This window comes from Silurus aristotelis, assembly GCF_946808225.1.
Source record: "Silurus aristotelis genome assembly, chromosome: 19".
Taxonomy (NCBI): domain Eukaryota; kingdom Metazoa; phylum Chordata; class Actinopteri; order Siluriformes; family Siluridae; genus Silurus; species Silurus aristotelis.
The window spans coordinates 8,929,900-8,944,554 of NC_139592.1; the positions used below are offsets into that span (position 1 = coordinate 8,929,900).

Below are 14,655 nucleotides of genomic sequence, written 5' to 3' on the forward strand. Positions count from 1 at the left end.
GCTTTTTTTGTCCAGATTCGGCTGTAATAGTCAATCCTTCTTTAGTAGCCAAACAGAAATGCTTTACACGGTTGCACTGCTCACTGAATCATTCATCATCGCATGCAAACTGATTTGCTGAGACAAAAACGCCTTTGACTGTAATTCATGTCTATTTCTTGAAATTAAATATTTGGATCGGTGCTGCCCCCTTTCGTCCAACCCGGTTATTACACTTTCATATTTGTGTGTGTGTGTGTGTGTGTGTGTGTGTGTGTGTGTGTGTGTGTGTGTGTGTGTGTGTGTGTGTGTGTTTTAAGTACGTTTCCGCATTGTCCTTAATCTACATATGACAGCCATTATCTGCGACAGAAACCACTGACATTCGTTTCTAAACGAATTTTGTGCTTCTGTAAACCTTAAAATGGGTTAAACTGGTTTGCAGGCTTATTAGAAGGTTTGTGAGGGGCACGTATTTGGGGGGAGGAAACGCTACGTGTTAAAAAGCTGAACTTTGAGTTTGACTCGTAAGTACATGGAAGGACATGGATATAATGGAGTGAGACACCAGGGCTAGAGAGCCAGCCTTGGGGAGCATGGAGTCAGCAGATGGAGAAAGTTCAGCCTTAGCTGTGGGTAAGTTCACGGCCACATTGTTGCTTTGTTGGCAGCTTGAAAACTTTCCTCCAGCTAACTTTTTCCAGCATTAGCCTGGTGAGGGAAAGGGGGATTTAATAATGGAGCAGACGTGTCCATTACTGCATTTGCACAAAAACTGAGTAATGCTTCTTATTCTTTGATTTATTATTGTGAAGATGAATAGTATGAACACAAGTGTCACACGACTTACACAACCAGCTGTATTAAGTGTCTGGACAGTGATGTTTAGAGAAAGCAGGCCTTACAGTAAACAACAGGGAGTTTAGAGTGATCCCACTTTTTTTAATAGGCTTCAAATAAAAATGAATTCTCATCTCTAATTAAAGCTTCTTCTTCAGAAGGCTAAGGTGTTCTGCACAACATCAATAGAACATTTGAATGGTTGTCTTATTGTTAGTATCTTGCATGTTGTCCATTTTGGGTTCTACACAATCACAATCATTTTACCTTATACTCAACTAAAACGGAATAAAATAATAATAATAATGCAGTATAGAGCATAGAACATAAAGACGTTTTATGCAAACAACATTTTGAGGTAGAAAAGAGCGATTTGAAGCTCAATGCAAATCGGATTCTTCTTTGATTCTAAGGCATTTTTAAAAAGCTACTAGTTTGTTTTCCTAAGTACTAATTCCTTTTAATTCCTAGATTCATTATTATTATGTTTGCTATTACTATTGCTTGGTTTAAATGACATTTAATTTTTACTTAAATTACTTTGGCATGTGTGCAAGCATGTACTACTTTTCTTTAGCTTGGTTATGTCTTCTGACCCAGAACGAAAAAAATCAACTGGTAAAATTAATTCAACAGCAGAAGTGGCGATCGGAAGGCAGCTCAGTGAACCAGGCCGATTTGCCTACGCTGCGTTGTGTGGCGTGTCTCTCAGCCACCTTTTCCCAGGTTCAGAGCAAAGGTAACAGAGCAAACCAGAGTTAAAAATGATATTTAAAATTTTACATCTTTATACAACATGAAGGATTATTTTATTCCGCAGGTCATTTCGGGAACAGTATCTGGAAGGCTTAGTGCAATGGCTGGGTCTTGATGAGTCTGTGATGCCAGTGATGCAAGCCTTTCTTGCTGGACTTGGGTATGAAGGCAGTGACACTTTCCTGTCCGTTCTTCAGGCAGACCCGCTACTCAGCACTGGAGCTTTGCCCATTACACAGGTGTGTAAATGCACACACTTTATCAGCCCGCAGTAGAGCTTGCGAAATCACAACACTGCTGGCAGAGTAACCACATGCTCTGCTCTGTTTCCCTCAGGATCTTGTATCCTTCTCGCTCAAAGATGGTGAGGGACCTTTTCATCTTTTTTGACTGTGATTCTTGTTAAGGGAAAAAACAGTGTTTTGATCACACTTCTGCTCTCCTGCGCCAGGTGAGTACGACGCCAGGGCTCGCGTTCTGATCCGGCATGTCAGTTGTCTACTGCGCGTCTGTCCTCAGCAGCTCGAAGATTTTGAGGAGACACTCGGAGAACATTTGAGACAGAGAAGGGAGGAGAGCGAGTAAGAGAGAAACCTGATTACTTTTTACTATAAAGACTATAGGCTAAAATATTATAACAGCACTAAGTTATTGATAAGTTGAGTTTCTGTCTTATATATTCTCCTATAATATGTTGGAATAGTTCAGCATCACAAAGCTTTTCTCTAATGTAAATATCACCAAGGATATTTGCCTAATGCAGATGTGTCTGTGAAAAGCCTCAATAAATAACTTTTTTATTTTTTGTCATGTTGCTTTCAATCTGGATTTATTATAATGGTAAGTACAAAGTTTGGTTTTCATCTGCTTTGCTCATGAGCCTATATAAATATTTTTTTATTGTACACTTTTTTAAAAACTCTTCTATTAATCGGAGCACTAAGGATTTCAGGAGTTTAGAATTTACTTCTGTTTCTTTTGAATCATTTTAGCAATATGACTACCTTATAAAATTATGTTTCAGAAAGTCTCTGTAGGTGTTTTCATGAATCATGGCATTCGTTCAATCTAGCACGCACACATAGTTCTTGAAATAAACGCAGCCTTTAACCTTCCCAACAATGTGAAGCGTTTCATTTGATTTTAGTGTTTTGTGTAAATGAAGTTCTCGGAATCTGTTCACAGGGAAGAGTCATCAAAAAGACGGAAGAAAGAAAGAGGGCGTGCCCTGCGGCGCTACTTGCTGATAGGTCTTGCCACTGTCGGTGGAGGAACAGTACTGGGTGAGTTTAAACACTTGCTTATGCCTTTGAATGCAAGCAATACTGCCAGATGTATGTTCACAGGTTGACCAAAAGTTTGTGGACACTTGACCATTACACCCTTATGTGCTTGTTGAACATCTCATTTACGAAGCATAATAAATATTTTAATGGTAAATAAAATGCACTATATGAACAAAATTTTGTGGACATCTGACCTTAAGACAACCTTTTAACAACATAAGACAACATTCCATTCAATATTTAGTCTGCATTTACTATTACAACAATCTCCACTCTTCTGAGAAAATGTTCAACTAGGTTCTGGAGTGTGGTTGTGGAGATTTGTGTTCATTTAGTCCCAACGGCATTTGTAAAGGCAGGCACTGATGTAAGATTGTAAGCTTGGGTCCAGTCGGCGCAATAATTCATGCCAAAGGTGTATAGCAGGGTTGAGGTTAGAATTTTATAACAGGTCACTTAAGATCTGCCATGTAAATCATATCATTACGGTACTTGCTTTGTGCAGGAACAGGTTTTGGTTTTCTAGTTCAAATGAAGGAAAATGTAATGCTACTGCATCCAATGACATCCTATACAATTGTGTCTCCAACTTTGTGGTAACAATTTGGGGAAGAACCACATAAGGCAAAAAAAAACCAAAGGTGTCCCAATCATTATGCCCATATCTTATCGGTTAAATATGTTTGATTGTTTTCTATAAATCAACTAATTGTTTTTTAGAACAAAAATTTATTACAGAATCAATCATAAAGCTTTATTTTAGATGTAAGTTCATTCATTCATTCATTCATTCATTTTCTCCCGCTTATCCGTAATTCGGGTCGCGGGGGCAGCAGTCTAAGCAGGCCCCCGCCTCCGACTGCTGCTTAATCCTCATAGCACCGTCCCTTACGGTCCCTCCTGCAGGTGGTGAGCCCACGGGAAGGAGATGTTAGTTAGTAATAGATATTTTTTTTGAAGGCCAAACTTTATTTGGAGTTTTATATGTGATATTTATATATAATACGTCTCAGTGGTGGACAGTCAGTAAAATTGCAGCTGCCATCTGTTCCTGTTAATGAGAATAAAGTGAATAAATACATTTCTTCTATGTTGTGTGTCAGGTGTGACGGGGGGCCTGGCTGCACCTTTAGTGGCTGCGGGAGCAGGAGCAGTTCTAGGTGCAGGAGGAGCTGCTGTTCTGGGCTCAGCCACTGGTATTGCCATCATGGCCTCCCTATTTGGTGCTGCAGGAGCTGGATTAACTGGTGAGCTGATAGGAACTGCCTTATTGTCTTTCAGTTTATTACATTTAATTATATGGCAGGCATTTTTTCCAAAACAGCTTTCAGAAATGAGAGAGAATGCAAACATATAATAGAACAGCTGAATGTCAAAAGCTTTGTTCTCACTGGCAAGACTGATGTTTGAGTTTAGAGTCTGTATTTAATCAAAAGTTTATTATTGCTGTTCTTTTGAAGTTTGACTTTGTCACAATTTTTATATATATATAAAATATTTTTTTTATAATTTCTTTTTAATAATTAATAATTTCTTACTTTCCTAGGCTATAAGATGAACAAACGTGTGGGTGCAATTGAGGAGTTTGAGTTCCTTCCTTTAAACTCAGGGAAACATCTTCATATAAATGTAGCTGTAACAGGATGGCTCTGCAGTGGCAAATACAGTCAGTATTCTTTCTAACTTTATTAACTCATTGCAATACTGTAACAGGCTTTAGAGACATTTTTCCAAAAAAAAAAAAAAAAAAAAACCAGTTTCAATTTAAAATATGTAAGTCAACATGTTTTATTTAAAAAAAAAAGATGCAGGATCCCATCTTTTGTCTATTGCAGGTTCCTTCCAGGCTCCATGGCGCAGTTTGGGTTCCTGTGGAGAGCAGTACTGCCTGAAGTGGGAGTCTCGCTACCTCCGGGATCTTGGCTCTGTACTGGACACACTATGGGATGGACTGGTCAGCATGGTGGCCCAGGAGGCCCTCAAATACACAGTGTTATCTGGTGAGTTGTTTAGAAATGTAATTGAGCACAGTGTTATTGATATTTTTTGAATGCACTGAAATCAGTAACTGCTTTACAAACTGACAATGTGGGTAATAAGTACATTTTAATTTATGTTTTTATGTGTTATATAGATTACAGATTATCATTATCTACTTTGCTAGTAAAGTATTTTCTGATACTTATCTGTTATAGAAATAAACAGTTTATGAGTAAACCTTATGTGTGCCAGTCTGCTGAATTCAGTCACAGAATTAATTTACTCCATACTAAATATTTATCAGTAAATGATAAATATTTAGTATGATGATAGATGATGATTTAACAGGCAGTACCTCCAGTTAGATGTCCGGGTTTGTTTGAAATGGGCTTTGTCACACAGATTAAAAGTATGCTTTAATCACATTGTTGGATTGTTATGCACATAAATCTGATCAGTTGTCATCGATCAAAATGTCTAAAATTAAGCTGTGCTGCATTTACAAATGAAGTTCCCCTTTTCACTTTTGGGAATTAATATGCGTCAAGTTTAAAATTATATACAGTAATACCTCGGTCCACCGAACAAGTATTTTTAATGCAGTACTGTACTGTGTAAGGAATAAATATACAGTATTCTCTATTCTTCTAATATTCTTCAAAATCTCTAATTGTACTTATACAAATGTATTTGAAAAGCATACAATGCAATCCTGTAATCAGATACTGTATATTTAATCATTTATCTTGACTGCTTGGCTTTTTCGCAGATTATTGCTTTACAAATGCTGTCACCAGCTTAACTGTTTCTTGTTCATTTAGAGATACAATAGTTTCTCCACTTCTTCCAGCATTTGTGACCGTTGTTTAGTCACACACTTCACACTTGTTTTAACGGCTTCCTTATTTTTCACCATTGTCAAGATCGTAGTTCTCGGAATTTTATACATAGCAGCAATTTGAGTCACAATCATACCAACCGTCAAACATGGCTATGATCTATTTTCCATTGAGGCTCTCCTTAATTGTCTTTTAGCCTTATTGCTATCTTTTCCAGGTTTTTGGTAGCTTTTAAATTTATGAATCATGATTTAGGCTTAAAATGCACAGAAAGCACAAAAGAGAACACTTTGGAGGGCACTCTATTGCACTGTTCACCAGCTTACATAAGACTCTTCATGCATCTGTTTTACTGCTGAAGACTGAAGTATCTGCTAAAGTATGGCACTATTGTATATTGTAGAAAATGTCAACATTTTGAAATGTCATAAATGCTTCATAGCACTATTTTGCTGCTTAGGTGATTGTAGTTGAATTACATATTAAACTATGAAAAAACAAAAAGAACTAACATATATTTGTCAGCTTTATTTGATGTAATGACTATATAATAACTCATGTAAGCCTGGAGTTTGTACATGTAATCAAACTGCTTTTCTTAAATACAATTCTTTGCAGGTATCAAATTATCTTGTTCACGTATACAGTTATTTTGGCACCTGGGTCATTCTTTCCTGGAGTATCATGATTTTATAGATGTTATTCCCTAATGAAACAATCCAAAAAATGTCACATTTAAATTTAGAATTTGATGTATAATGCTTTAATGATGAATAATTTCCTCAGTATTTCTGGTCTTCCCTTTCACAGGCATCGTTACCGCACTCACCTGGCCGGCTTCTCTGCTGGCGGTGGCGAGCGTGATTGATAACCCTTGGGGAGTATGTCTGAGTCGCTCAGCAGAGGTGGGAAAGCATCTGGCTCAAGTGCTCCGCAGCAGGCAACAGGTCCGTGAGGTGTTAGATAGATTTCTTTTCACTTTACTTTTACTGACTGCTTTGTGCAGCTCTTCATGTTCGTACAGACTGTACAGCATATCTAATTAGTATGGTATCCTTAGTGCTCAATGTTTCCTTCATCTCTGTCTAAACAAAGGGGAAGCGACCTGTCAGTCTGATTGGTTTTAGCCTTGGAGCTCGAGTAATCTATTTCTGTTTGGAAGAACTTGCCAATGATCAAGGTATTTTCTTTGGTTTGTTTCTTGTGCATGACAGAAAGGTCGAAATATTAATTTGTAGTGTGTGACTGCACTTCTGAAACTAATCTCCTTCTGCATATTAAAAGACATGCCATGTCTCATTACTGGCCAGGTAGTGAAGGTGTCATAGAGGACGTCGTTCTGCTCGGAGCGCCAGTTGATGGATCAGAAAAAACGTGGGCACGGCTCTCGAAGGTTGTTGCTGGGAAGATTGTGAATGGTTATTGCAGGTTTGGAGAAAACATGTTTTTATTTTTACTTTAGTGATTTTTAACAATATATTAGAATTGATGTTGGTTGTTTTTCTTGTAGAGGAGACTGGCTTCTTGGATTTGTGTATAGAAGTTCATCTGTTCAGATGTCTGTGGCAGGGCTACAGCCAATCAGCTCAAACAATCGCCACATAATTAATGTGGATCTGTCATCTGTGGTAAGTACATCTCCGACATACAATTACCAGGTTTACAGGAGGACATAGAAGCACATTCTTTTTAATGAATAAACATCAGTATCTATTCCTAGAATGTTATGGGACTGATGTATCCCCAGTTTAATCACGAGATCAAAATATGCACAGCTGTACTAAATATTTTATACAGGCTTTGGGATATGTAGTACCGTAATTTCCAGACTATTAAGCGCACACAAATATAAGCCGCACTGGAACTAATGAACTTTACACAGGCTTTAACGACAGACAGTGTCTGTTACACGGCTTGTATCTAAACAGTAGCCTACCAAGAAAGTCATTGTTCACTGTCTTCCTCCTTCCTTTCACAACAATTTCTATCGGGAGTTTTTCTATCGTCGTGCGTTTAAAAATCACCATCGGTGAAGCTTTTCTCCCGATGCCGTGCAGCTCAGAACACAGGTGAAGTGTGTTTTTTCATGCCCGGTTGTTTTCAGCGTGACAAATGATTCCCATTTCCTGTAGACAGTCCGAGTGAGAGGCAGGTCAGACGTCAGAGGAACCTCATCCATATTTATGATGTGGTGCGGCCGATTCAGTGGGAGCGCATCTGATTTAATATAAAGAGTTCCATTGGTGCACCTGAACCCGTTCAGCAATTTTATTGGTCTAATGTTATGGGGCTCAGTTTTTTGGCTTGAAGTTTGTGAAACCAGGAAAAACCCAGGAAAAATCCATAAATTAGCCTCTTCGTCGATTAAGCCACGGGGTTTAAAGCGTGGGAAAAATATAGGCTTATAGTCCGGAAAATACAGTAAATAATTACGCTAAACTTGGCTTTCAAAATGATGGAAAAAGTAGAGCCATGCACAAATTAATTTCATATAGCAGTCATGCGATGTATATTGAGAATGACAGTTAAAAGTTTATCGAATATGCTTACAGGAAAATGCATTTAAACAAACATGCCTTGTTTAAATCTGGTTTATTTTAGGTTACACAAAACCAAATAGAGAGCATTTTTTATTCCATTTTATCCTTGTTTTGCTGCAGTGCAGTGAGCGGTCACCCTGTTTGCCTTATTGCCTAACACATGAAACAAGGGTCAATGTGACCGAAAGTAAATAAAGGATCATGTGATAACAGAAACCCATTCATCGAACATTGATTAAAAGCTGCAGCAGAATCTTGGTCAGTCTGCAACAGAGTAATAATCAGGAGGGAGATGCCAATCTCTACAGATTAAGGGGCACACAGTATCAGGAACATATCAGAGAGCTTTACTTAGCAGTCTGAAACTTACTGACCAGTATTGCTAATGATTATTTTTTGCCCCAGAGTTGCACTCATGCATGGTATGTCGTTACCTGCTATTTTCATATCGGATATATATATATATATATATATATATATATATATATATATATATATATATATATATTTATACATTTATTCTGTACTATGAATGCAGGTCAAACACTTGGCCAATATATTACAGGCCAATTTGTAAACATCACAATACCTAATATAGAAGCAATATTGCAATATGGGGTTGTACATGTGTAGTAGTCTGTAAAAACCCTTTACATTTTTAAATATTTTAATATTTTCTTCTGAACGATTCTTCTGAACTCTTTTGGGGAAAATAAAGGTATGTAGAGAATAAACCATAGCCATCACTATGTGCAAAGAATTAACATCACGGCGGTGTCATGACCCAGACTGTGTTCATTTCCTGAAATGTTTTATACCTCTAATACTAAAGCAGTTCATAAACTATTACTTTATTAAACAATTAAACATCCCACTTTTAGGTCTCTATAGTTATTTTTTTAATATTGTGGCAAATCTGCAACACAATTTTCTTGTCACTTATGTTATAATTGTAGCAGCTCTTTGACCAGCCTGCATTTTTCCCTCTTTTCCTTGAAGTTAATAAGATGGGGAAAAAAATGCAGCTCGTGATGTTATCAAGTCACTGAAATATGTTATCGTCTGTTACAATACACTAACACCCCGAGACAGGATACAAGTCCCTGTGAATGAGTTACTGTAGAAACGATAATGTATTAAAATGAGTGCAGTTATATAAACCTGTGATTTGAATTACAGCCAGCACTATTATCAGAGCTCCTGTTAAAGACAATGAATCTTCTGATTACCTCAGTCAGGGGATAACTCAGAATAAAAAAAAGAAAATTGCATTTAGAGATTCTCTAAAAGGCACCAACAGACTGATTGGCAATTAATAAAAATAATTTATTTTAACATGTAATAAATAAATAACTATAAATGTGACTACGAAAAAATGATCTGATTTTATTTTATGATTATAGCTGTTTTTGCCGCAGAGTTTATAATACAGGCAGGTTTTACAGTTACAATCTTTCTTACAGTTACAAATTATACAAAAGAAAGAAAAATATATTTTTGTTTGCCCGAATTCAGCTTATATAATGCATTTTAGTCATTTAATAGAAATGAATTCACAGCAATCACTTTTCAAGTGAATGTGCATGAAATAGAATGCTTATGACCCACCGGTCCTTTCTGAAATTCATAGAACAGTTATTTTTTTTGTTGCACACATAAAAAAAAATGGTTTTGAGACCAAAAGATGAATATAAGATGACAGATCAGAATTTCAGATTTCATTTCCAGATATTTACATCCAGACATGTGCATGTTTCGGAGGGAACTGTAATTGTATCAAAAATCCTTGTAAAAAAATTCCCTAACCTAAGCATTTCTTTACACATCAAGTTTGATCCTTTTTCAGGTCAAAGGTCACTTGGACTACATGCGTCAGATGGACACTATCCTTGTAGCAGTTGGTGTTCCTACCATGGAGGTAGCAGGAGCTACACTTGGTCATTCTCAGTCGGTGGTGTTGAGCGAGGGGAAACTGAGCCATCCAGAGGCTCAGCCCGACAAAGAATGTGGACAACAAGAGGAAGAACTTCAAGAGGAAGATTCTTCAAAAAGTAAGGAGACAGATGTAAGGAATGAATTGACAGAGAATGAAGAAGAGCACAGTGCTGGGAAAGAGCAGGAGAATGGCTGGGATATTCCAGACATTTCTGACTTGCTAGACTCATTAAGTGTCTCTGAGTCAAAACAAAAAGACAGTGTGTTTTTCACTGGCACAGAGGCCACTGAAGGCTCTGACCATCAGTGCACACATGAGGAAAAAGGTCAAAGTGACACAGACACTGAGGGCAATTCCTGGGAATGGGACATCAAACACTGGACTACCGAACATACGATCACATGCCACGCTGAAAGAACTGAGTGTCCCATGCAGGATGAAGTGGCCAAAGGCAAACAGTCTTTTTCTGCACAAATGCCTACACAGTTACTTCATACCCCGGTCACTGAACACACAACATCAGCGGACTTGCATTCAGATGAAACTAAAGGTTGAATCAGTGCCCCATGGCCCTTGGTACTAAAGTGGCAATTTTGCTGCTGTTAAGTGTGTTTATTTGCTGTAAAACACCTGATACATCTTGACTGCTAATAATAAAGGCTTTCAAGAGTTGACTCAGGTGCCTTATAGCAATCAAAACATTCAAGTAAATGAAGCAGTGGTGCATACTGGAATCAAACAAACTGGAATTTTATTTAAGCTGGAATTGGCCTTGTGTCATTTAATTAAAATTAATGTTTGGGTTCATTTCTGCTGACACTGTGAAGCTGAAACAGTAAAAAAAAAAAAAAAAAAGTGTTTATTTTATGTGGTAGCACAATGTATTGTTTGTTAATTGACTTAACATTGACATACAATATGCAAACATTGGTTCTGAAGAAGCCTAAAACATTCAAATGTGCCCTATCGTTTTTTTTATTATTATCGTGTCCGATGGCCACTCTGAGCAATCCTAAAGATCCAAAACACGTTTTCTTTGTGTTTATAATTCAGATTATTTTTTTCTTCACAGAGGTTTAGTCTGCATTGTCTAAATTGGTCCCTGAAAACCAGCATAAAGTCTTAATTAAAAAACTATATATGGCTTAACTAACAAGCACTTGACATTATAGTGGCTATTAGTTCATTTCTTTTACTCTCATCTTGTCTTCCATCTGCTCTTTTGGTTGTTATGGCAATGCTAGTAGATTTGTTGCTGGCTGCGTGATTCTGTTTTAAATGCATCCCGGACTATGTGCATGCTCATCCTCACATTGTGATGATGTCTTGGTCTGGTTATTTTAACACCGCCCCCACACGGCCTGTGTGTAAGCTGTATATGTTCATAAGTCCACAGTGTGTCATCAGTTTTTTCTTCGCACCGACTTTCAACAGGGACGCCCTCAGTCCAGCGTATCTACCTGGTTGGGCAGAAGTAAAGGCAGGTGAATTTCGGCATGTTCGGCGTCAAGCAGATTTACAGCGTCTGTGGCAGTAGCGGGGGGCTGTGGTGGGTCGGAGGCTGTTGAGGGCGGGTCTATCTGTAACTGAGGCTCTCCTGAATTGCGCAGAGAAAGGGAGAGTGGAGGAGATGGACGTCTTGGAACGCGAGAGGAACAGCAGCAGGGCAACAGTCGCCCCAAAGCTCTCTTAAAATCCCGCATGAACAGCGGGTAGATGATAGGGTTCATTGTGCTGTTACAGTAGCCGAGCCAAGTAATGGCATCAAACAGAGAAGGAGGCACGCACTCGCACACTGCCTAAACAAACAACACACAAAGGTCATCCTGAGGAGGAAGAAGGGGTCAATATACAAAGCAGGCTAGAAGAATGAAAAAGGTCACTGATGTCTAGCATGTGCAAAAAAAAGGTGAAGGGGAGGCTTGAGGGAAGATGAAAAGGGTAGGAAAGTGAGTGTGTGAGAGAGAGATAGAGAGAGAGAGAGATTCACATACCATATTGAGTGTGAAAGAGGGAAAGAGACAGACGGGGCACAAAAAAACGTTTCATGCCTGCAGTGTTTTCTGTGGGCGAACAGTGTCAATGTAGGTGGGGGGGGTGTGAGCTGGTAGATTAGTGAATGCAAAATGGCTCTAATTACAGATTTAAATAGGGGAGTTTAAATGTCTTTCAAACATCAGGCCATCGTGCATCATTTATGGGATGGCGTCAATGTATGTAATTAAGCATAATTAGAAAAATTATGTCCCGTTCAAACAAACTTAAAAAGGTCAAAAAATCCGAAACGGAACAAATGCCAAGACGATTTTTAATGACCAAGTAGTCGGGGACGCCTACCTGCGCCATATTGGTGATGAAGAAGGGTAGCCATGCACTGAAGAACAGTCCCAAGAGCACTCCCAGTGTCAGACTAGCCTTTAGTGCCTTCTTTCCTTGCCTGTGAGCCAGACGCCGTTCGCTGTTTACTGACAGCTGTGAGAGGGAAGGCCAGATGCATTCACACAAACTTGACAAATGATTCATTTTTCTTAAACAAGACATAAATAAGTTGGTGGCAATCGTTTGTTGAAGTTGCCATTTCTAAGAAAATTATTTAATATATTCTGAGTTTAAGAGCGTTTAAAAAAAAAAGATCTGCTTCAAGGCCCTCCTTCATTTATTTTTTTTTTCTTCACTATAAGAAGGTCGAAAACTGCACATATTTTAAGTTTCAGTAGAGGATAAAAAGACAAGGCTACAGCAAGGGCATATAATCACAATTCACTTGCACACTAAAAAAAAATTAGTCCAACATTTAAATTTCATTTTGCCTTATTTGGCCTGTTTCCATGCCGAGCATCCCTGCTCACTTCCTTAATTGCCTGCCTTATGGTCTCACCGGAGCCTGGCGCATCACAGTGGCATCCTGATGGCTGTAGTTGTCGACTTCTTGAGCAGCATGTCCAAGTGATGGAGGACGGGATTGATCTCCGGGTGAATGTTGTGGATATGGAGGATACGTTAGAGCTTCTACTTGACGTGCCTGCCTCCTTGCGGCCAGCAGAATGCGGCAGTAAGTGAAACAAATGGCGGTTGATGGAAGAAAGAATGTGAGGAATGTTGCAACCAACGCAAACGGCAGAGTGACTCGCAGGCGGCATTGTAAAACCAGCGTGCCTGGGTAAGAGAGCTGGAAGTATGATGCTGGGTAGTAAGAGCTCAACCATGGGACTGTGGTGTTGATCATGCCATGCCCGGAATGGTCCTGCATACGGCCCAGACTGTGCCAGTCCATCTCTATCGGCAGGAAGGAAGTTAGTGCTGCCAATCCCCAGGCACCGCCTACGAGCAGCAGAGCCCGTGGAGGGGTCATACGCTGCTTATAACGTAATGGAGAGATGATGAGAAGATAGCGGTCCAGGCTGATCACACACAAATTCAGAATGGACGCGCTGCAGCACATGACATCAAAACAAAGCCAGACAGGGCAGAACCCAGGAGAGAGCACCCAGGTTCCACAGAGTACATTCAGCATAGCAGGTGGCATCACCACCAGAGCTACCATCAAGTCGGATAGAAAGAGGGACACGAGGAAACAGTTTGATGTACAGCGTAATGAGCGGTGGGCGAACACCAGAGCAATCAACAGAATGTTTCCACAAGCTGTCACCAGAATAATCAGGGACATTATGACCGCTAGAAGCCATGGGCCACATCCACTGATGTTCCACAGGTAGTTGGTATGAATGCTGGTCTGGTTAAGGTTACGCTCCACACCTTCTGCCAAAGAATAAGTGGAGTCACTCATCGTACAAACCCACCTGTGGCGTCTGGTCTCATCCGTTGTCTTTCAGCCACATGGACGTAAAGTGCCAGAACAAATATTCACCTGATTCAGAAAGTCTGCAGGTCACATGGCTCTCAGGTGAGCATAGATAGCATCCTGAATTAGTAGGAATCCCCTCCAGCATCTCTCTCTAGCATGTTTAGATCAGTTTTCCGATGGTGCATGTCCAGAAGCTGAAGAATTCGATTAGAAGAAAAGCTGAGTGGTAAAATTGCACATTGTTCTGTCTACGTCTGGCTTCTTCCATGCTTAGCATCAGTGTGAGTAATCCCGTGCTTGTCAAGTGTGTTTCAAAGCAGCGTGTCATGATGACACACGTTGGGGGAGGGCAAGCAAGAGGTGGGCTTCAGTGTGAGCGTGTGTAAAAGAGAGAGAGAGAGACGCAGTGCTGCGAGAGCACAAGAATCCAAGGTTTTATACATGTATAACACCTGTTAGGTAACTGAAAGAATATAGGTATGCAATGTATTGGTTTTATAATCCCCATGTTAGTGTGTGCATTTTTATCTTCTATGTGGAATTGTCTGCAGGTGTACTACAGGTTTGTGTTTGCACACTTTTTTTTTTCTTCTCGCTCTTAATCCCTGTGTCGTCCACTCCAGTGTGCCTCTGAACTGAGCATGCTGCTACCGAGAACAGAACGTGTCTGAGCATCACACTCTTACGCATACTT

The 14,655-nt window shown here is 39.4% G+C and overlaps 2 protein-coding genes across 3 annotated transcripts; one reads left to right on the top strand and one right to left on the bottom strand.

Moving 5' to 3' along the window:
• Positions 1–224: 224 nt before the first annotated feature.
• Positions 225–11,325, top strand: tmco4 (transmembrane and coiled-coil domains 4). Of its 2 annotated transcripts, none has more exons than XM_083569864.1 (14): positions 225–615; positions 1,456–1,558; positions 1,640–1,814; positions 1,912–1,939; positions 2,027–2,156; positions 2,761–2,858; positions 3,965–4,108; positions 4,408–4,527; positions 4,697–4,861; positions 6,491–6,627; positions 6,776–6,860; positions 6,991–7,108; positions 7,191–7,308; positions 10,067–11,325. In XM_083569864.1, the coding sequence occupies exons 1-14, from the start codon at positions 576–578 to the stop codon at positions 10,709–10,711; spliced, it is 2,106 nt and encodes a 701-aa protein (XP_083425990.1). In that variant the 5' UTR covers positions 225–575; the 3' UTR covers positions 10,712–11,325. The 2 variants fall into 2 exon arrangements, with proteins under 2 accessions (XP_083425990.1, XP_083425989.1); XM_083569863.1 differs by having other exon boundaries at positions 252–615; positions 1,420–1,558.
• htr6 (5-hydroxytryptamine (serotonin) receptor 6) lies at positions 10,886–13,943 on the bottom strand (the record flags this gene model as incomplete). Its single annotated transcript, XM_083569901.1, has 3 exons — positions 10,886–11,955; positions 12,494–12,628; positions 13,035–13,943. 3 exons carry the CDS (start codon positions 13,941–13,943, stop codon positions 11,599–11,601), a joined length of 1,401 nt encoding a protein of 466 aa, XP_083426027.1. The 3' UTR covers positions 10,886–11,598.
• Positions 13,944–14,655: the final 712 nt, after the last annotated feature.

Bases quoted from the DNA above. Each gene is read 5' to 3' on its own strand.
- tmco4 (XM_083569863.1), top strand. From the start codon at position 576: ATGGAGTCAGCAGATGGAGAAAGTTCAGCCTTAGCTGTGG. The intron at 7,109-7,190 runs GTTTGGAGAAAA...TTTTTCTTGTAG, and splicing joins ATTGTGAATGGTTATTGCAG to AGGAGACTGGCTTCTTGGAT. The intron at 7,309-10,066 runs GTAAGTACATCT...ATCCTTTTTCAG, and splicing joins ATGTGGATCTGTCATCTGTG to GTCAAAGGTCACTTGGACTA.